Source organism: Anthonomus grandis, chromosome 15, assembly GCF_022605725.1.
Source record: "Anthonomus grandis grandis chromosome 15, icAntGran1.3, whole genome shotgun sequence".
Taxonomy (NCBI): Eukaryota; Metazoa; Arthropoda; class Insecta; order Coleoptera; family Curculionidae; genus Anthonomus; species Anthonomus grandis.
Window position 1 is genome coordinate 1,637,171 of NC_065560.1, and position 23,647 is coordinate 1,660,817.

The 23,647-nt window shown below is 32.8% G+C and overlaps 1 protein-coding gene across 4 annotated transcripts in view; it reads left to right on the top strand.

The window, feature by feature from the left end:
* LOC126745013 (protein nervous wreck) overlaps positions 1–23,647 on the top strand; it is a 37,446-nt gene that overhangs the window by 12,295 nt on the left and 1,504 nt on the right. For 3 of the 4 annotated variants that reach the window (XM_050452660.1, XM_050452663.1, XM_050452661.1), the window contains exons 2-17: positions 1,157–1,300; positions 1,361–1,446; positions 1,498–1,642; positions 9,744–9,880; positions 11,181–11,339; positions 11,400–11,485; positions 15,590–15,738; positions 15,795–15,968; positions 16,031–16,237; positions 16,298–16,436; positions 16,841–17,019; positions 18,438–18,701; positions 18,813–19,169; positions 22,215–22,428; positions 22,542–22,576; positions 22,651–22,954. In XM_050452660.1, coding sequence (XP_050308617.1) covers positions 1,157–1,300; positions 1,361–1,446; positions 1,498–1,642; positions 9,744–9,880; positions 11,181–11,339; positions 11,400–11,485; positions 15,590–15,738; positions 15,795–15,968; positions 16,031–16,237; positions 16,298–16,436; positions 16,841–17,019; positions 18,438–18,701; positions 18,813–19,169; positions 22,215–22,428; positions 22,542–22,576; positions 22,651–22,954 — 2,779 coding nt within the window. The remainder of the gene's footprint in view (positions 1–1,156; positions 1,301–1,360; positions 1,447–1,497; positions 1,643–9,743; positions 9,881–11,180; positions 11,340–11,399; positions 11,486–15,589; positions 15,739–15,794; positions 15,969–16,030; positions 16,238–16,297; positions 16,437–16,840; positions 17,020–18,437; positions 18,702–18,812; positions 19,170–22,214; positions 22,429–22,541; positions 22,577–22,650; positions 22,955–23,647) is intronic. The other variant, XM_050452662.1, reaches the window with a different exon arrangement.

Sequence of the window (23,647 nt, forward strand, 5' to 3'; positions counted from 1 at the left end):
AAATGCATAATGCATCACATAAAGTCACTAATGGAATTTTCTGCAATTTCCTGGCATTTGTAATTTTTCAATTCCTAGACACGGTTTTTCATTAAAAACTCGATTTTGTTCATTTAATTTAACATTCACCACTCAAGTACTAAATTTCGAGAAATTAGTACGTAACTATAAAATTGAATACACGCCTATGGTGGACCCGCCCTCCGCTCATTCTCATTGGCTCAGACATGTTAGTTCCTACAGGGAGGGGCGTGCTTAAATCGTCCAGGGGTGCACCATATTAATTTGATTTTTTAAACTGATTATAAAATTTATTTATTTAGTAATGGGTAATACGAAGTTTTTTGGGAAAAAACGTTTATACTGGTGTCAAATGATTTTATTATAGGAAGTTGGGTTACAATTTTTTATAACATTACAATTCACATAAAAGGAATGTTTTTTCCAACTTCCGAAGCTCATTTTTCCACTTACTTCCACTAAAATTTATTGGAAATGAACGCAAAAAATTAATAAATAAAAATGAGAAAATCCTGGAAGAAAGCCAAGTCGATCCATACCGTAACATCAAGCGATAAAAATTATTAAATAATGCAATCGAGTATTCCCATAATCTCTAATCATATTTTCAATACGAGTGCTTTGATAATTCGTAAGCACTCCGAAAATTTCCGAGAAATTACTAATAAACAGCGTGTTTTTTTCATTAATGTTCCTTCAACATAAAACAGGTCATTTCCAGTACGATCGATGAAAAATTAAATATCCTTTCATAAACTGGTTTTATGAAAGTCACTGATTTTTTCAATGATTGTATTTTTTTTATTTCTTCATCAGAAACTTAATTTGATTGGTTTAATTCAACATTCACCACTCAAGTATTAAATTTCGAGAAGTTAATACGTAACTAATAAAATTGAATGCACGCCTATGGCGGACCCGCCCTCCGTCCATTCTCATTGGTTCAGGCATGTTAGTTTCTACAAGGAGGGACGTGCCTACATAGTCCAGTGGCGCATCATATAATTTGATTTTTTTTAAATTGATTAAAAAATTTATTTATTTAGTAGTGAGTGATTCAAGTACGATTGAGACATAATATTAAATATCCTTTCATAAGCTCGATAGGACTATTCATATAAACTTTCTATTGCAGGGAAACTATGCCAAGTTCTTAAAAAACCTCCACTCGGAGCAGATCAACAAGCTACTTATGAAAAACCAGCACGAGTGTGACCTTTTAGAAGACATACGAACTTTCACGATTAAAAGATCCGCCATTGAAAAATCATACTCTGAGGTAAGTTTAAATCATCCAAACGTCTTGTCTGGTAAGGCCCTTTTAATGCAATGTTTGCAGGCATTACTTAAAATCTCGTCGGCTTACCTTAACAAGAAAATCCCAAATATACCAGACATTAAGTTGGACGGTGGAGAGGAAAAATGGTAAGTAAGCAAACCCAATTAAGGATGATATAAATAAAAAAATCTATTTAGGAACATGTGGAGTGTCTGGAGGACGGTTTTAGAAGAAAACGAGAAACTGGCCAGGGCGAGACTGGCAGCGGTGGAAGTTTTTCAGCAACAAATCGCTGACGACGCGAAAATACTTAGGGCACATAAACTGCAAATGGCGAAAAAGGTGAGCGTTTAAATTATAAGTCAAAAAGATTGGTTCTGGTACATGTTTTCAATATAACGTAGATCTTTTTGATCTACTGTTTCGGAACGAATTTATGACAATAATTTCGTATTGTATGAATTGCAGATCTTTGCTGGAACTTCGGTAATGAATGATCTTCAGAAACACTTATCATTCTATAAAGGTATAATGATTAGATAAATTATATCAAAGGAACTTGTGTTTCAATTTTCAACCCTCTAACTTCATTATTATCAGAGATATGGACATTTTGTGCCTAGGAACTTCAATTTCTTTGACAAGAGCATTTTTTCAATTTTATTGTAAAATAATTTTAGAAAAAACGCTAACATACGTATCCAATGAATATATCAGAGGAACTTGTGTTTCAATTTTCAACCCTCTAACTTCATTATTTTCAGAGATTTGAGCATTTTGTGCCTAGGATCTTCAATTTCTTTGACAAGAATTTTTTTCAAATTTCAAGGCGAATTTTTCCATTGTAAAATAATTTTGGAAAAAACACTGAAATAGGTATCCAATAACTTTATTTGAGGAAGCTGTGTTCCAAATATCAAAGCTATAACTTCAGTATTTTCAGAGATATGAGCATTTTGTGCCTAGGATCTTCAATTTCTTTGACAAGAATTTTTTTCAAATTTCAAGGCGAATTTTCCCATTGTAAAATAATTTTGGAAAAAACACTGAAATAGGTATCCAATAACTTTATTTGAGGAAGCTGTGTTCCAAATTTCAAAGCTATAACTTCAGTATTTTCAGAGATATGAGCATTTTGTGCCTAGGATCTTCAATTTCTTTGACAAGAATTTTTTTCAAATTTCAAGGCGAATTTTTCCATTGTAAAATAATTTTGGAAAAAACACTGAAATAGGTATCCAATAACTTTATTTGAGGAAGCTGTGTTCCAAATATCAAAGCTATAACTTCAGTATTTTCAGAGATATGAGCATTTTGTGCCTAGGATCTTCAATTTCTTTGACAAGAATTTTTTTCAAATTTCAAGGCGAATTTTTCCATTGTAAAATAATTTTGGAAAAAACGCTAAAATACTTGTCCAATGATTTTATCAGAGAAACTTGTGTTCCGAATTTCAAAGCTATAACTTCATTATTTTCAGAGATTTGAGCATTTTGTGCCTAGGATCTTCAATTTCTTTGACAAGAATTTTTTTCAAATTTCAAGGCGAATTTTTCCATTGTAAAATAATTTTGGAAAAAACACTGAAATAGGTATCCAATAACTTTATTTGAGGAAGCTGTGTTCCAAATATCAAAGCTATAACTTCAGTATTTTCAGAGATATGAGCATTTTGTGCCTAGGATCTTCAATTTCTTTGACAAGAATTTTTTTCAAATTTCAAGGCGAATTTTTCCATTGTAAAATAATTTTGGAAAAAACACTGAAATAGGTATCCAATAACTTTATTTGAGGAAGCTGTGTTCCAAATATCAAAGCTATAACTTCAGTATTTTCAGAGATATGAGCATTTTGTGCCTAGGATCTTCAATTTCTTTGACAAGAATTTTTTTCAAATTTCAAGGCGAATTTTTCCATTGTAAAATAATTTTGGAAAAAACACTGAAATAGGTATCCAATAACTTTATTTGAGGAAGCTGTGTTCCAAATTTCAAAGCTATAACTTCAGTATTTTCAGAGATATGAGCATTTTGTGCCTAGGATCTTCAATTTCTTTGACAAGAATTTTTTTCAAATTTCAAGGCGAATTTTTCCATTGTAAAATAATTTTGGAAAAAACGCTAAAATACTTGTCCAATGATTTTATCAGAGAAACTTGTGTTCCAAATTTTAAAGCTATAACTTCAGTATTTTCAGAGATATGAGCATTTTGTGCCTAGGATCTTCAATTTCTTTGACAAGAATTTTTTTCAAATTTCAAGGGGAATTTTTCCATTGTAAAATAATTTTGGAAAAAACGCTAAAATACTTGTCCAATGATTTTATCAGAGAAACTTGTGTTCCAAATTTTAAAGCTATAACTTCAGTATTTTCAGAGATATGAGCATTTTGTGCCTAGGATCTTCAATTTCTTTGACAAGAATTTTTTTCAAATTTCAAGGCGAATTTTTCCATTGTAAAATAATTTTGGAAAAAACGCTAAAATACTTGTCCAATGATTTTATCAGAGAAACTTGTGTTCCGAATTTCAAAGCTATAACTTCATTATTTTCAGAGATTTGAGCATTTTGTGCCTAGGATCTTCAATTTCTTTGACAAGAATTTTTTTCAAATTTCAAGGCGAATTTTTCCATTGTAAAATAATTTTGGAAAAAACACTGAAATAGGTATCCAATAACTTTATTTGAGGAAGCTGTGTTCCAAATATCAAAGCTATAACTTCAGTATTTTCAGAGATATGAGCATTTTGTGCCTAGGATCTTCAATTTCTTTGACAAGAATTTTTTTCAAATTTCAAGGCGAATTTTTCCATTGTAAAATAATTTTGGAAAAAACACTGAAATAGGTATCCAATAACTTTATTTGAGGAAGCTGTGTTCCAAATATCAAAGCTATAACTTCAGTATTTTCAGAGATATGAGCATTTTGTGCCTAGGATCTTCAATTTCTTTGACAAGAATTTTTTTCAAATTTCAAGGCGAATTTTTCCATTGTAAAATAATTTTGGAAAAAACACTGAAATAGGTATCCAATAACTTTATTTGAGGAAGCTGTGTTCCAAATTTCAAAGCTATAACTTCAGTATTTTCAGAGATATGAGCATTTTGTGCCTAGGATCTTCAATTTCTTTGACAAGAATTTTTTTCAAATTTCAAGGCGAATTTTTCCATTGTAAAATAATTTTGGAAAAAACGCTAAAATACTTGTCCAATGATTTTATCAGAGAAACTTGTGTTCCAAATTTTAAAGCTATAACTTCAGTATTTTCAGAGATATGAGCATTTTGTGCCTAGGATCTTCAATTTCTTTGACAAGAATTTTTTTCAAATTTCAAGGCGAATTTTTCCATTGTAAAATAATTTTGGAAAAAACGCTAAAATACTTGTCCAATGATTTTATCAGAGAAACTTGTGTTCTGAATTTCAAAGCTATAACTTCAGTATTTTCAGAGATATGAGCATTTTGTGCCTAGGATCTTCAATTTCTTCGACACGATTTTTTTTTTTAATTTCAAGGCGAATTTTTCATTGTAAAATAATTTTGGAAAAAACACTGAAATAGGTATCCAATAACTTTATTTGAGGAAGCTGTGTTCCAAATTTCAAAGCTATAACTTCAGTATTTTCAGAGATATGAGCATTTTGTGCCTAGGATCTTCAATTTCTTCGACACGATTTTTTTTTTTAATTTCATGGCGAATTTTTCATTGTAAAATAATTTTGGAAAAAACACTGAAATAGATATCCAATAACTTTATTTGAGGAAGCTGTGTTCCAAATATCAAAGCTATAACTTCAGTATTTTCAGAGATATGAGCATTTTGTGCCTAGGATCTTCAATTTCTTTGACGAGAATTTTTTTCAAATTTCAAGGCGAATTTTTCCATTGTAAAATAATTTTGGAAAAAACGCTAAAATACTTGTCCAATGATTTTATCAGAGAAACTTGTGTTCCAAATTTCAAAGCTATAACTTCAGTATTTTCAGAGATATGAGGATTTTTGTGCTTAGGATCTTCATTTTTATCTTCAGAAACACTTTCAGAGTCTGACTCATCAAGCTGATCAATATGCGATCTTCACATCTTGTTGTTTTTGGGATTAGCATAAAAAGAGATTTAGTAATCATTTGATCAGGAATTTTTCTGTGTTCAAAATGCCTCGATTAATCTTGTCTGAATGTTTCCTTATCTTTCAAGCTCTAGTTGTGATCTCTTCTATTGTAATTGACGCAAACATAAAAACGTCCTAGTGGGAGCTAAATGCCCTCTCGAGAGACTCGCGATTATCTCGTGTTGCCTTTTAAATTAAAACCCTGGAAATGTGAAGAAACTTGCTGAAGTATGAATAATGAATGACCTGCTTATTTTAAAACGGAAATGGAGACAATTAATAGTTATTCATGGTTATATGAGAGATTACATAATATTTATGTAGCGTATAAGTTCGTTGTGTATCACTAAACTTCATTGAATTACGCATTTTATGAGGGCATTATCAGACCTTATAAACTAGTAATACTTGATCTCGTGAGAGTTATTACTAGGTCTGATGATGCTTTATTTTAAGCGAAACATGTAACCTTCAAGGCATAAAAAAATATTTTGAGACCGAGACTTAGGGTTTTCATTTTTTCTCTACTCCTGGACTAAGAATTTTTTTATCTTGACTTTTTGTGAACGGATTTCAGTCATTTTTTCAAGAAAGACTTTGGACTAGTCTAGTTATTTATTTTAATATTTAATGTACAGCATATCAAAATGTTTCTATAGGCTTACTTCAAGGAGGTTAGCTACCGATAAAATTGTAAAACGTTCAGTCAAAATTACATTAAAATTTATAGTATGAAACAAATATACTATTATATAACATTTAACAAGAACTTCTCTGGTCCATGCGTATTATATTGAAAAACAGGGATTTTGCAGAAGAATTTTTCACTGGTAAGGTGTGTAGGGTGGGTGGGGGGTTAAGAGTAGGGTTAATAAAAAACGGTTTTTTGCAGAAAATAATTACCTTAGAGGGAAACCTTTGTAATTTACTAAAGAAATTCAAAGAAATACCATTCAAAAAGATTAATCTGATAAAAACTATATATGTAACTAACTATATTGATTTGATAACACAATGGTGTATATTATAGGCAAAAACTTACAGCAAATGCAAATCGACCTAAAAATGAATTAAATAGTTTATTTGTCTGGCTTTGCACTAACAAATTGTGTTTAAATACAGCTAAATCGAAGTTTTGCATATTTGGCAAAAAGTCACGACCTAATCAAATAGACATGGATAGTGTGAACACTACTGTAAATGGGGATAGCATTCTTTATGAGAGTGAAATTAAGTATTTAGATACTATTCTAGATGCCAATTTAAACTTTTCTGCACATGCAGACTACGTCATGCGAAAATTCTCCAAAAAAGTTGGATTTATCACCAGAGTGGGAAGAAACCTCTCCATGAGCACAAAGTTGCTTTTGTTTAATAGCATTGCACTTCCGCATTTGCAGTATTGCTCCGCGTTGTTGTTTAATCTGCCACAATATAAAATACACCAGTTGGAAGAAATACAGAATAGAGCTATGAGACTGATTTAAAAATGTGATCGATATACACCAATTAAATGTATGTTTAGTGTCCTAAATATGATGTCTGTGACTGAACGTATAAAGTTTAACGTCTATTTGTTTATATTTAAATTGAAACATCGTTTGTTACCCAGCTATATCTGTGATAAGTTAAAATCGTTTGAGGATGTTCACACATACAATACTAGACATCGGTAAGATTTTGCCATAGTGGCTAGGTGTAGAAACACTAACACTGTTCAGTTACTTAATTCGATTTTATTTAGAGGCTCAATAGAATTTAATAAATTGCCTGTGATAATTAAGACCAGTTTAGGAGGCTATTGAGAAAACATCTTTTAAATAGGGATAGCTAAGAGTATTTCATTTTTTTTTGTGTTGTACATTATATTCTTTTTATGATTTTAGTTATAAATTTTATTTAACCATTTGTGTTATCCTAGGTTAGGTTTTATTTATCACAATAATTGTTGTGTACGTTGTTTTTTATTACGCTGATTACCACTCTATTATACCTAATGTAGCCCTGTATGTAATGAACTTTTATTGGTTTATTATTAATATTGTAGTTTACTTTTTTGTAGATTTTATTACTGCTTTATATTATAATTATTGTAATGTATGTAGCTATTATGCTAAATAAACTTTTTTATTAATATTAATAATAAGTATAGAATAATATAAATTATAGTTAATTTTCTATAACCTGATAGAGTAATTTATTTATTAAATAATTTTTTTCTTTTTAAGGCAATTATTTTATGCAATAAAAACGTTTTTCATCAAGACAACCCTTTGCCCCCCACCCACCCCACACAACTTACCAGTAAGAAGTTGTTTTCAAAAATCCTTGTATCCCATCATTAATATCTAATCTAATACCGTAATTTTTTTATTTAAATTTGATATAATTATATATATGTTTATTAATAAATATTTAATACAAAAACAGGGCTATTAGATTGGATTTTATAGACAAAAAACCGTGATTTTTCAAAAGAATTTCATACTGGGAGAATATTTGGGATGCATTGGGTTGGGTTGGGGGTCATTAATAAATTTTACAAGGCAGTTGAGGCATAATTCTAATTAAAATGCTTGAAATTATAAATGCAAGTCAACTGCCTGGAATTATAAAATAATTTTTAACTTTAGGCACTCACTAATTAAAATAGAAGATTTGACACCTGGGTTAATTAATTTACTCATTATCGGGGTTCAAATAAAATTATTTTATTATTCCAGGCAGTGAAGCGTCATAGATTTTAGGCATTTTAATTAAAACTGAATCTTAACTGCCTAGAATAATTAATCTAATATATATATATTAATCTATAATTAATCTAATTAAAACAGTAACTTTGACTACTTGGATTAATTAATTTATTCATTATTGGGTATCGAATTTAATTATTTTATTATTCCAGGCAGTTGAGCCATAGATTTATTAACATTTTAGTGATTTTAATTAAAAGTGAACTCTAACTGTCTAGAATAATTAATTAATTTATTAATAGAGTTCAAGTTAAATTATTTTATTATTCCAGGCAGTTAAGCGTCATAGATTTTAGGCATTTTAATTAAAATTGAACCTCAACTGCCTAGAATAATTAATCTATTTATTAATAGAGTTTAAATTAAATTGTTGTATAATTCCAGGCAGTTGAGCCATGGATTTCTCAACATTTCAGGCATTCTAATTAAAACAGTAACTTTGACTGCCTGGAATTGTAAAATAATTTTTAACTGTACTGTAATTAATAAATTAATTAATTATTCAACGCATAATTTTAATTAAATGCTTGAAATTGTAAAATAAATTTTACCTAACGTAAATTTAATAATTAATTAATAAATTATTTTAGGAAGTTGAGGCATAATTCTAACTAAAATGCCTGGTAAAAAGTCAACTGCCTGGAATTGTGAAGTAAATTTTAACTTAAACGTCAATTTAAAAATTAATTAATACATTATTTCAAGCGGTTAAAGTGTAAAGTTAATTAATTAAAATATCGCAAGTGCCTGGAATTGTAAAATAATTTCTAACTGTACTGTCATTAATAAATTAATTAATTATTCAACGCATAATTTTAATGAAATGCTTGAAATTTTAAGTTCAAGTCAACTAAATATAGATTATAAAATAAATTTTAACTAACGTAAATTTAATAATTAATTAATAAATTATTTCAGGATGTTGAGGCTTAACCTTAACTAAAATACCTCAAATGCCTGGAATTGTAAAATAATGTTATTAATTAATTATTCAAGGCAGTTGTTAATTCAAATGCTTTCAATTAAAAAAAAAACCTACAGCTTAACTGCCTGGAATTGAAAAACAAATGTTAACTTCAATAAAACAAATTAATTTATTAATTATTTCAGCCAGTTTAGGTTTAATTTTTTCATGTTTTTGCAGAAAATATATAGGCAATATTTAATTTATTAACACCGTTTATTTAAATTTAATATATACATATTTAGTTACTAAAAACAGTGCTATTAGATTGGGTATTATGGACGAAAAAGAGTGATTTTTCAGAAGAAAACATTTGAGGTGTAATAATGGAATTTAAAAACTAGATAACTGAATCTTGTGTCAATTTTTTCAAATGCCGAAATTTTGCTTGCAATGCAAGATCTTCGGAACAAATCCATCCAAGTTGAGCTTAAGGGGGAGAACAATATAGTTCAAGGAACATTAATATTCCTCTAGTATTTAGTGGTTCTTCGAACAATATCCTCCAAGTCACTTAAACCGTATATCATAAATCAGTTTTCAACTCAGTCCCTCAATTTTGTCTCTAGATATTTACAATTACAATTGGTTAAAAAAAACTTTAATAAATTACAGGTATGCGATCAGCTTGCTTTGGTACAAAAAGAACTCCAAGCGTGCGTCCAAGACGTGGACAAAACCAAAAAATTATACTTTGACGAAGAACACACGGCCCACGATGTACGCGATAAAGCGCGAGATATCGAGGAAAAGTGAGTGATTTTTTTATCGTGTTTTTTTCCCATAATACTGGGTGTCCCGAAATTACATCGCAATAAGAAATTCCAGTTCCCGATTTTGAAATCCCGGGATAAAAATCCAAATCCCGCGATCCCGGGACCGATCCTATATTTTGAATAAAATATTTAACAGTAATAACAGTATCCCGAGCAAATAAAAATGCAGTTAACTGAAAACAAATTATTTAAAAATTCAGAACTAAAAACATTTTCAGTACATTTGTACATTACGTATTACATATTACATGCCTAGGTACCTACTACCTAACAACCTAACTAAAAAGTCTAAAAACAAACTTGAGACAGAAAACATCCTTCAACAAAAAAAAACAAAATAACTTTGAAATTAAACAGTTAGTTTTGCTTATAAAAAATAAAATATGCTCTTAAAAACACTAAGGTATCTAAAGATACACTTAAACGAGATCTAAGTTTAGTCGCAAATGTGACCGCCGAAGAAAAGGCTTTTTCAGCTTCGACACTTGTTGGCGGTACTGTCAGTAAATATTCATAACTATATGTTACAAAAAATCGGGATTTTCGGGACATACAGCAATCCCGGAATTTTCGGGATTAAATATGTCTCGGGATCCCGGTCTGGAAACCCTAATCGCAATATTTTATCGGCCGCATCTTTGATTAAAAATAAGATAAAAACTTCATATACGGGAATCTTGAAAAGTGAATGGTTTTCATGTTACCGTTAATTTTAAGCAAACAAAAACAGTTTTTGACCTTAAAATTAAATATTTGTAATAGTTTTATGTCATGTTTATACCTGATGACTTGTAACATACCCTTTAGTTTTATTAAACGTGATCAAAAATACTTTATGAGTGTAGGTTGCAAAACATTTATGCCTGATTATTTCAAAAACCGAGGCTCCTATCGAAATATAACAAGAGCACCTTTTTTATGTAAAAATGTCGGTTCCTATTAATTTTACTATCCAAATAATTAAAAAGTAACCAGAAAAAAAATTACTGACATTTTTATCTGTACTGACCACTAATTTTAATCGACCCTGTATACATTTTAGCATAAAGTGTTATATAAAATCACTTAGTAAAATACAATAACCAGACCAGGCGTTTCGAAAATATTAGCAAAAAACCCTCCTCAATAGGAATTATAAAACAGCCTGTAACATGAAAACGATTCACTGATTTCAAGATTCCCGTATATGTCTTATTTTTAGACAAAAATGCGTCTGGTATAATGTAGCGATGTAATTTCGGGACACCCTGTATAACGCTCATTTATCACTTGACAGGCTAAAGAAAAAGAAGGGCTCGTTCTTCCAGTCGATCACTTCACTGCAGAAAAACAGCCAGAAATTCTCGACGAAACGGGATCAATTGGAAGAGAAATCTACGGGTGCCAGAAACGATTATCTGTTATGTCTTGCGGCAGCCAACGCTCACCAAACTAGGTATAAATAATCATCAACAACAACATTTAATTTAATTTGAAAGGAAAAAACTGCTTGCAGGTATTTTCTCATCGATTTACAGCTGGGCATGACCTCCATGGAAAGTGGAGTTTACGATAAAGTGGCCGAATATTTAACACTAATGGGTAAGAAAACATTTGTACGATATATATTTTTATGTATTTCTTTAAAACAGGAGAGAAATATGGGAAGATATGAGAGAGAGGAGAAGAAACGGAAAATGCAGAGAGACTAAAAGGTCAGAACTAATGAATTTGAAATTCGTATTTTAATAAAGGTTGAGGTAATGCTCAATATTATCTAAACAAGGTGCCTATTGTCAGTTTGATGTCAGGACAACATATCAGATTACAATTTTAATTCGTTAAAGGTTCTCAAGGGGGTGGATCTACTGTAGTTTACATTATTGAAAAGAATAGGATTCAATAGCCTAATAAAACCTTAGTGGAAGGACTTGAAGCAGATTATAATTATATATTATCAAATATGACATTAAAAGATTAAAATAAACCTACGATTCTAAAAAAAAAACTGGACAAAAGTGATTTGTTGTTAAAGCGACAATATTGGAATACTGCAAGAAGTTTACCATAACTTTGTAGGTGATAATGATGATGTGATTCATTTTGTGCCTAATTTTTTTAATAGAACATAATTTTTTCAAAATCTAAGACAATTTTTTTATTATAAAAAAATTCTGACAAATTCAATTTTCAATTTTTCAACTCTCTAACTTTAGTAGTTTTTGAGATATGAGCATTTTGTGCCTAAAATCTTCAATTTCTTTGACAAGAGCATTTTTTCAAATTCTAAGGCAAATTTTTTCATTGTAAAAAATTTCTGCCAAAAACGCTGTAATAGGTATTCAATGATTTTATTAAAGGAAGTTGTGTTTTAATTTTTAACTCTCTAACTTCAGTACTTTCCGAGATATAAGCATTTTGTGCCCTAGGATCTTCAATTTCTTAAAAAAAAAAGTTTTTTCAGATTCTAAGGCATTTTTTTTATTATAAAAAATTTCTGCCAAAAACGCTGAAATAGGTATCCAATGATTTTATTAGAGGAAGTTGTGTTTCAATTTTCAACTCTCTAACTTCAGTTATTTCCGAGATATGACCCTTTTGTGTCTAGGATCTTCAATTTCTTTGAAAAAAACATTTTTCCAAATTCTAAGGCAAATTTTTTCATTGTAAAAAATTTCTGCCAAAAACGTTGAAATAGGTATTCAATGATTTTATGAGAAGAAGCTGTGTTTCAATTTTCAACTCTCTAACTTAAATACTTTCCGAGATATGAGCTTTTTATGCCTAGGATCTTCAATTTCTTTAAAAAGAACATTTTTTCCAAATTCTAAGGTAAATTTTTTCATTGTAAAAAATTTCTGTCAAAAACGCTAAAATAGGTGTCCAATGATTTTATTAGAGGAAGTTGTGTTTCAATTTTCAACTCTCTAACTTCAATACTTTCCGGGATATGAGCTTTTTATGCCTAGGATCTTTAATTTTTTTAAAAAGAATATTTTTTTCAAATTCTAAGGCGAATTTTTTCATTGTAAAAAATTTCTGCCAAAAACGTTGAAATAGGTATTCAATGATTTTATAAGAAGAAGATGTGTTTCAATTTTCAACTCTCTAACTTCAGTACTTTCCGAGTTATAAGCATTTTGTGTCCTAGGATCTTCAATTTCTTAAAAAAGAAAATTTTTTCAAATTCTAAGGCAAATTTTTTCATTGTTAAAAAATTTCTGCCAAAAACGCTGAAATAGGTGTCCAATGATTTTATTACGAGAAGGTGTGCTTTAATTTTCAACTCTCTAACTTCATTATTTTCAGAGATATGAGCATTTTGTGCCCTAGGATCTTCAATTTCTTAAAAAATAACATTTTTTCAAACTCTAAGGCAAATTTTTTCATTGTAAAAAATTTCTGCCAAAAAAGCTGAAATAGGTGTCCAATGATTTTATTAGAGGAAGTTGTGTTTAAATTTTCAACCCTCTAACTTCAGTACTTTCCGAGATATAAGCATTTTGAGTCTTAGGATCTTCAATTTCATAAAAAAGAAAATTATTTCAAATTCTAAAGCGAATTTTTTCATTGTAAAAAATTTCTGCCAAAAAACGCTGAAATAGGTGTCCAATGATTTTATTAAAGAAAGTTGTGTTTCAATTTTCAACTCTCTAACTTCAGTACTTTCCGAGATATAAGCATTTTGAATCCTAGGATCTTCAATTTCTTAAAAAAGAAAATTTATTCAAATTCTAAGGCGAATTTTTTCATTGTAAAAAATTTCTGCCAAAAACGCTAAAATAGGTGTCCAATGATTTTATTACAAGAAGGTGTGTTTCAATTTTCAACTCTCTAACTTCATTATTTTCAGAGATATAAGCATTTTGTGCCCTAGGATCTTCAATTTCTTTAAAAATAACATTTTTTCAAATTCTAAGGGGAATTTTTTTATTGTAAAAAATTTCTGCCAAAAACGCTGAAATAGGTATCCAATGATTTTATTAAAGGAAGTTGTGTTTCAATTTTCAACTCTCTAACTTTAGCACTTTCCGAGTTATAAGCATTTTGTGCCCTAGGATCTTCAATTTCTTTAAAAAGAACATTTTTTCAAGTTCTAAGGAGAATTTTTTCATTGTAAAAAATTTCTGCCAAAAACGCTGAAATAGGTGTCCAATGATATTTTTAAAGGAAGTTGTGTTTCAATTTTCAACTCTCTAACTTTAGTACTTTCCGAGATATAAGCATTTTGTGCCCTAGGATCTTGAATTTCTTAAATTTTTTTTTTCAGATTCTAAGGCATTTTTTTTTATTATAAAAAATTTCTGACAAAAACGCTGATATAGGTATCCAATGATTTTATTAGAGGAAGTTGTGTTTTAATTTGTAACTCTCTAACTTCAGTAGATTCAGAGATATGAGCATTTTGTGCCTAAGATCTTCAATTTCTTTGAAAAGAACATTTTTCAAAATTCTAAGGCGAATTTTTCCATGTAAAAAATTTCTGCCAAGAACGTGTTTCTTTAAAAGAACAGAGAAGAGAGGTGAGAAGAAAGAGATGCCAAAGAAAGTGTCTTTGGAATTGACAATCTGAGGAGGCAAAGAGACTAAAAATTACAGCAGTATTTAAATTAAGCATAGTTCAAGGCTTCTGATTATGAAATTTCTATTTTAACAAGTGCTAATATGCTCACTGCTATCTAGGCAAGATGTCATGCTTCCAGTCAGTTTGATGTCAGGGCAGACTCCAATGCTAAAGTATCCCTTAACCTTATCGATCATGAAACAAACTTCAATAATATCAAATATGACAGCAAAGGTTAAGAAATAAATTACGATTCTTAAAGAAGAAGTGGAAACAGTGAGATACAGTGATTCCAAATTCTTGGAACAGATAAATAATGCCTTTAAGTTTGTTTCAACTGTCTGGATATTGAACCACTTATCAATTCTCGGAAGAAATAGAAATGGCTAATTGAACGATCTTCAATTTCTTTGAAAAGAACGTTTTTTCAAATTCTAAGGCGAATTTTTTCATTGTAAAAAATTTCTGCCAAAAACGCTGAAATAGGTGTCCAATGATTTTATTAGAGGAAGTTGTGTTTCAATTTTCAACTCTCTAACTTCAGTATTTTCCGAGATATAAGCATTTTGTGCTTAAGATCTTCAATTTCTTTAAAAAGAATTTTTTTTTCAAACTCTAAGGCACATATTTTCATTGTTAAAATTTTTTGAGAAAAACACTGAAATAGGTATTCAATAATTTTATGAAAAGAAGTTGTGTTACAATTTTCAACTCTCTAACATCATTAGTTTCAGAGATACGAGCTTTTTCCCCCTAAGACCTCCAATGTCTTTGAAAAGAACATTTTTCCAATTTGCAAGGCGAATTACACCAAACATTCAGCCAACTTCCTACGTATGTCCCGGGATGTCACAAGGTCCATTTTGCCTAATTAAAATCTTTCCTATTTTACTCTTTATACGAATTAACGTTAGGTGAACAAGTTGATAATTAGACTATGAAGTATAGGACACTAAAGACTGAAATTATTCATTTCAAGAGAAACTGTCAAAAGGAGATCATACAGTTTGGATCTGGTTACCAAAAGTCTACTTACCAGATGGCCGATTCAGTATTGATCGTAAATGATGAAATAAGGGATCACTATACTGTCTTTCACTTATTTTTATGACTTTCTCCCCACAGGTCACATTTCTTTTTAGGTAGAACTGAACTTCTTACATGCAAAGCAATGGAGAACTCCTTCACCACAATCCGTGATCAAGCTAAACAATTAACAAGAGAATACAATTTACAGTGCTGCTACCTATATTATCCTGTCTTAAAACAGCATATTCATTATGACTTTGAGGTAATTCACATAATGATAAATTTGAGTGATTTTTATTGAGGGAAATTTGTTTATAGCCTTGCGACAATGACCCAATAGACCACATAACGGCGGATCACGAGTCTGCCGCAGGAACTTTAAGTAAAGAAGCACGCAGATGGGCCACGAAGATCGCGAGAGAAAACAATAATATCAAAGAAAATGTCAGGAAGTTGCAGCTTTATAATGCTTTAAGAGAATCGGGGCAGAAGGTATAGTAATAAGTGCCATTCATAAGAGTAATTTCAATAAAGTCGACCTGTGTCTGCGACAGACTGATCCAAACGATCCGAACGGTCCAGATTTGGAAACGAAAATGGAGGAAGCAAAACAGAACCTTCGCAGAGCGGAAACTGCCAAAGCGAAAGCTGAAGCCAGGATTGAGTATTTGAGAAAAGGCGGCGTTAATGTGGACGAATGGTTACAAGAAGCTGAATCGCTTAATGTACAAGACATTCAACGATCCGCCAGCTCTTTATCAGTAAGTGCTGCTCAGTCTAAATAAGTTCTACTCATTATCGCTTTTTTTTTTTTTAAATAGGATCATCCCAGTTCAGACTCTTTTTACGACAGCGACTTCGCCGATGGGGAGCAAGTGACCGCCCCCATGGAATCCATGCAGAAAGACCGTGAAATCGAAGAGATCCCTGAGGATCAGTCCGAAACTCAGGAAGTTGACGGTGAGTGGGGTACTCAATCATGTGACACGAAAATCGTTGCACCATCAAACTATTATAGACCAAAGAATATTAGAGTCATATTCTTCCCAGATATAACAGACCTTTCGCGAGGTTTAGGCTCAGATAAAGTGCATGGAAATCGATTATTCTGGACTGCGAAACTCGGTTGCAGACAAAACGCATGGATGTTGAGCATGACTTTTATTTAAATTGGGTTGTTCTGAACACTTACAACTGGTCTCGTCGTTTAATAAATCTACTAAAAAATCATTAAACAAATATATATTTAACGGTAATAATATATGATGTGTTGCTTGGGTTGGGTTGGGTTGGGTTGGTAAAATTCTGGTCTCTATTATCTATAAAACTAAATGCAAACATACAGAGTACGTTTCTTGTTTCAGATGTGCTAGAGCAAGAAAGGCAAAGAATAGAACAACTGACGGCCGGATGGGATGACCCCACCCAAGTAGACTGGGGCGCTGAAGCTGAAGCAATGGAGACCGCTGCTGACAATTATGTTACTGACTCAGCACCTTCCAGTGGGCCTCTTTTGAAATGTACAGCTCTATATTCATATACGGTATGTTATCAAAGTAATTATTGTGGGAAACGTTTATGCGGGTGATGTAGGTGATAAGAGCAAGGCGATATGAAATGGAGGTCGATATCTCGGCTTCTATTGCCAATATCAGGAAAATTCCAAAGGTTCTGTCTTAGTTTCGTCATTCTGAATTTAACGAGACCATCCGCAAGGACGTAGCTCTTATATTAGCTGAGATATTACATTTTTGAGGCTTAATTTTGGGCTAAAAAACGAGGTCGAAAAATGACTTTTTCCAATTTTCAAAGTGCTCTCATTCAGTTAGTTCTGCTCGAATCCTGTTATAACCCGGTGTTTTCGTGATGTAGGTGATCTGAAAAAGACGCTGGTATAGTTAGGTCGATTTCGAAAAAAATAAATTTTTGGTGAAAAATTCGATACGGTATACCCGAAAAATTTAAAATCCCAAAGTTTGGAGGTCGATATCTCAGCTTCTATTGCCAATATCAGGAAAATTCCAACGTTTTTGTCTTAGTTTCGTCCTTCTGAATCCAACTATACCATCCTCAGGGTCGTAGCTCTTATATTACCTGAGATATCGCATTTTTAGAGCCAATTTTTAGGCTCAAAAACGAGGTCGAAAAATGACTTTTTCCAATTTTCAAAGTGCTCTCATTCAGTTAGTTCTGCTCGAAACCTGTTATAACCCGGTGTTTTCGTGATGTAGGTGCTCTGAAGAAGACGCTGGTATAGTTAGGTCGATTTCGAAAAAAATAAATTTTTGGTGAAAAATTCGATACGGTATACCCGAAAAATTTAAAATCCCAAAGTTTGGAGGTCGATATCACAGCTTCTATTGCCAATATCAGGAAAATTCCAACGTTTTTGTCTTAGTTTCGTCCTTCTGAATCCAACTATACCATCCTCAGGGTCGTAGCTCTTATATTACCTGAGATATCGCATTTTTAGAGCCAATTTTTAGGCTCAAAAACGAGGTCGAAAAATGACTTTTTCCCAATTTCAAAGTGCTCTCATTCAGTTAGTTCTGCTCGAAACCTGTTATAACCCGGTGTTTTCGTGATGTAGGTGATCTGAAAAAGACGCTGATATAGTTAGTTCGATTTCGAAAAAAATCAATTTTTGGTAAAAAATTCGATATGGGAAGGTCGAAATCTCGGCTTCTATTGCCAATATCAGGAAAATTCCAATAGTACTGTTATTCAAAAAATACTAACAATAATTTATGCCTCAAAGTTGCGGTAGCTAAAGTAATTCCGAAGTTATAAAACGAAAACTTTAGTTTTTAAAGGTTATCTTCAAAGAGTAGAGATAATTGCACTATTATGAACAGAGGCGGAGTCCAAATGTAGATCTTCTAAACAAATAGGCTTATCTTATTAAATCTCTCTTTTGACAAAAACTTCACTATTTCATTAACGTCCTTCCTTGCTCAACAGGCTCAAAACCCGGACGAATTGACGATAGTGGAAAACGAGCAACTAGAAGTGGTAGGAGAAGGCGACGGGGACGGATGGTTACGGGCAAGAAACTATCGCGGCGAAGAGGGTTACGTTCCTCACAACTACCTGGATATCGAACGGGAACAAACTGCCACGACTCCCGGTTTGCAGGCCCAAATTTCCTTTTCCTCGGTTGATTATACCATCGATAATGAGGAAGAGAATCAACCTCCGACGGAAACGACCCAGTCACCGGAACAGGTACGATCTTTCCAGATTTATTCGATTCATACGGTTTGTCTGTGACCACTTGGAGTAATTCGTGGTTAATAATCATAGTGAGTATTATTGATTACTCGTTCTTTCTTGTAGGTTTCAGTCATTTCCATGCCTATTCAAAAAACTACTAGCGGAAGTGACGCTCCTACTTCCTACTGTATAGCATTATACGATTATGACGGAGAGGGAGGCGAAGAGCTGACATTCGAAGAGGGACAAATCATTAAAGTGTTGAGTAAATGCGCTCATAGCATAGACGATGGCTGGTGGCAAGGAGAATTGGAAGGTCGGATAGGAAACTTTCCCTCGCTAGTAGTTGAGGAGTGCGACGAATTTGGGGAACCGCTGACGAACCAATGGGACGAGACGCCGCCACCGTCCGCTCCTCCGGTGTTTACACCTCCCGATATTCCAAATTTTCTAAAGGAGCCGGCTGATGATGAGTTTGAGGTAAGAGTTGTTAAGTCTATGTTTTTAGATTCAACCTAATCCATCCACACCTACAGATTTCAAGCCGACTTCAGATTCAGGTTTCCATTCATGAGTGTCGTCTTCTTCTTTCCAGGTCTCTTTCTGCTGTCCACTCTTCCTTAAGCTGGTGATTGCAGCAAGTGGTAGTTAGTGTACTTCATGAAATTAAAATTATTTATTTACTTTTGGGTATTCTCTGCTCTGTCGGTGATGTGATCAGTCCATATAGAATACGGCGATATATCCACAGCACAAAGCTTATAAACCACTTTTACATATTGTTGAAGGCGTTTCGAGCTTTTTCAATTCGTGTTCTTATTTCTGATGTTTTCTGTGGCTTGACTCAGGTTCCAAGGGATCTCATTAAGACTTTCCAATATTTTTTAGATGGACTATTGGTTATCACATATAGCCTTTTTTTTTAATACTAAGCCTTCAAAATGAAAACGCGTTTTGCGGGTGTCCGGAGGCCTCTTAAGAAGTGTATCCCTTTGACTACTGTGTTACATTAAAAAGTTTTAATCCGAGCCAGAGCTTTTTATGATAAATGGTACCCAATAAGTACGTCTCTACTTATTTTACAGGGTGTCATTGAAATGGTGTAAAAAAATTCGGGGGGTGATAGTACTCCTAAAAATTTTAAAAAAAGTTCCTATAACTATAGGGCGGAAAATGCATATTAAGGGAGTTAGGGGCACTGAAAAGGTAAATTTAAAAAACGGTTTTTTGAAATTGTAGGCTTAAAAAACGAGATAAAATTTCGAAAAAAAATCCTCTGCCATAAATATTTTGACCCAAAATCAAATGGTGATACTGAAAAATAATTTGGAAAATCGGAAAGGGTAGTTTTTGCAAGGGTAGGGGGTTAATTCGTGAATAACTTTTTTTAGGTTATTTTATTTCGTTTTTTAAGCCTACAATTTCAAAAAACCGTTTTTTAAATTTACCCTTTCAGTGCCCCTAACTCCCTTAATATGCATTTTCCGCCCTATAGTTATAGGAACTTTTTTTAAAATTTTTAGGAGTACTATCACCCCCCGAATTTTTTTACACCATTTCAATGACACCCTGTATATTATTGTTGTTTAATGTCAATTGCAGTGGAGGTTGTTAACGTTTAGTTTTGTTTGTGATAAGCTCAATGCCAATGATTTCATGAGTCTTTGAAGCTCTGTATCATCAGCATAACTAATGTCATTGATTATCTCCCAATTCAATTTGATACCCTCTGAAACTACTCCCAGTGCTTCTCTGAGGATTTTTTATATTGAATAACAGAAGCGGTAAGAGGAGGGATCCCTATCGTACACCCTTTTTTATATTTGTGCTGTGTAAATTGTCCGTCTTAATCTTAGCACTTTGGTTTTAATGGAGACTAGTTATTATGCGCAGATCCTTGCCATCTTCCTGAGCATTTCTAGGAGTTTTTTATGTTTGATATTATCAAACGCCTTGGAGAAGTCGATGAAGCGCAGGAAGTGTCCACACAAGTCCCTCTAATAAAATCATTAGACACTTATATCAGGGTTTTTCACAGACTTTTAAGTCCGCCTTGAAATTGGATAATTACTAAAAAATGCACTTGACATTCTGCCATTGGATTCGGCACGCATGTGAATATAGTTGGATCTAGTGTGGCTAATCTGATGTTAAAGCCAATTTGGTCTCTCTCAATCAGATTATGCAATCAATGTTAATCAACTTCCTGGTACTCTGTTCAGCCTTTTCCATTGTACGTCTTGCTTTAGAGCTGCTCTTTCCAAATGGGTCAATTTAAAACGTCGAGTTCAATGGCAGAATGTCTAAATATTAAATAGAATTTGCTGACTATATCTCTAAAAATAAAATGAACTAGAGACTTGAAAATTGGAACACAAGTCCGTTTAATAAAATCATTAGACACTTATATCAGCGTGTTCTTCAACATTTTTTAAGTCTGCTTTGGAATTGGATAATTACTAAAAAAAACGCACTTGCCATTCTGCCATTGGATTCGGCACCTATGTAAATATGGTTGTTGTGGCTAATCTGATGTTCAAGCCAACGCCAAACCAGAAAACCGTTACACATTTATTTTCTTTGCAAATACCAAACACTCTAGCGAATTATACCCTTCTCCCCAGACAGCAAGGTGTAGTTGAATCAACGTTGAATGTCCGACGTTGATTTACGTTGTAACAACAGTTAAATCAACGTTGACTAGTCGATAGAGTGTCAAAATTGAGACAACTGTATGTTTCTGTTTGTTGAATCAACGTCGTATTTTACGTCGGTCTCAACTCTCAATTGAATAGATGTGTTATTGATGTCAGATGATCTACTTATACAGAATGTTTCCATTTTCACTCATCACCATTCGGTTCTTTGTAAATAAGTATAGTGAGATAATCAAATTGAAGTAAAATTACTTCTGCACCCATAAGGCTTAGTCTGAGTATAGAAAATTGTGCAAGTAGGTCAGTTAGGTCACTCCATTTAAACCATTCCTATTTATATGGTGACTATTGACGAAATCAAAGTCTGCATGCAATATTTATTTACCGTTGTAGAAACCTCCAGGAGAAATTACGTTGATCATCCTGTTGCCTTTATATCGTCTATTCAACGTTGATTTTTTGTACAGGGTGTCCCAAATCCGGAAATTTCCCATTGGAATCTTGGAAAAAATATTTGTCAAAAATATTTTTACATTTTTGTATTAAATTTGAAAGCTGGGTCGACAAACCTGTTCCCCCTGATTTCATTGCGTACATACTATTATTTTCTATATTATTCATAGAATTAATTTGTTTATTTTATTTACAAAATCCTAAATTTAACATAAAGGATATCTGCCAATTAGTGGAGGTCCTCCATTTTGCGCAACTTTGCTTCCCTGCTAACCGACCCTGAAACTCTTACGGTTTCCGAGGTTCCAACGGTCACCCTGTACAGCAATTGACCTTCTGCTGCTTGGCTCAAGGCCAAATTATGCAGTTGACATTCTGCCATTGATTTCAGCACCCTGATCTTATTCCCTCTTAGGTTGAGTCGTCGTCGTTCCACCCCCAGCAGCCGGCTCCCGTCCTAAACGTAGACGATATCGAGGAAGAAAATGCCAACGGTATGCCAGAAGACCGAGGGGCACCAGGGGTGGAAAACGACTCTAAGGGAGGAAGTTTCTCGATGGTGCTGACTCGGGACCAACAGGACCAATACGGTACTCAGTTTCAGGGCGAACCGGAGACAACTGTCCCGAGTAAGTTCATTTACGTTGCTTCCTATATAAACTCTAAAAAGAGAGAGAGCTGGGTTCGAATGCTTTATTGAAGTTGAACTTGGTAAAATAATTTTTTTATTGCTTACCCTTAGCGATCGGAATACCCTCCCTAGAAATAAGCGATGAGGTAAGCAACGCTCAACTAATTCAGTGCCCGATCAAATTTTCGTGAATGCATTTACTAAACGTTTGCTTAAACAGGATGGTAACGAAGTCACCCATCAACCGGATACAAAGAACGACGATGATTTCGGACTTGGTGTGGCTCAAATCGTCATAACCGCCGCCACTCCCATGATGGAGGAACCGGAAAAATCGTTTCCTCCCGTTGAAGAGGAGAACGAAGAAGAAGATGCGGAGGAAATCGTCGTTAATCATCAGGATAACGTTATCGAGGAGGAAACCGAAGAAGATTTGGAAGCGGAAGATGAGGATTTTAATAAGCATCAAAGCAATAATGACAAGTCCGAAACACGGGGCAGCGGGGACATTAAAAACCCTAAAGGTATGCCGCGTTATTTCTTAATTAAGTGTAGTTTTTTTAAGATGGTTCTGCACGGAACATAGAAAATATTCAATTTAAGCATTAGGGTTAGGGATACATTATTAAGCATAGAGATCGATGGTCGGAAGTGCCTCGTTATCAAAATACAGGGTGTTGAAATTTTAAAAGAAAAAAAACGTAATTTGACTTGTCCAGGGTCGGACTTGCACGTAATTTAACGTAAATTTTTTATAGCATTTTTGCGGTTCGAGGCACCGTTTTGGTTCAAAAAAATAAAATCCACACCAGAGTTCTTTATTTTATTATTTTTTTATTTACTTCCCGTAAATTTTAGGCAGTTTTTGATGGTAATCTCCATAAAATAAATATGAATAATAACAAAGTGTGTATATGTTTAGTGTCGTTGCATACCTACTATCGTATTTTTATGATATGGGACTCAATTTTTGAAGAAGATCGAGACACCATACCCAATTCCAAAAGGGCTTTCTTTCCTAGATTAGAACTACAACAACAGGTGGATTGATAGAGGTGATCCGATCTCTTGGCCAGCAAGGTCACCTGATCTGACCCCTCTAGACTTTTTTACCATATTGGTCCTATTGGCACCAATTGGACTTTTATTCTTTTGATCCCTACACCCAACAAAATTTCAAATGATATGATCTTATTTGGATCATTATATTAAAAAAA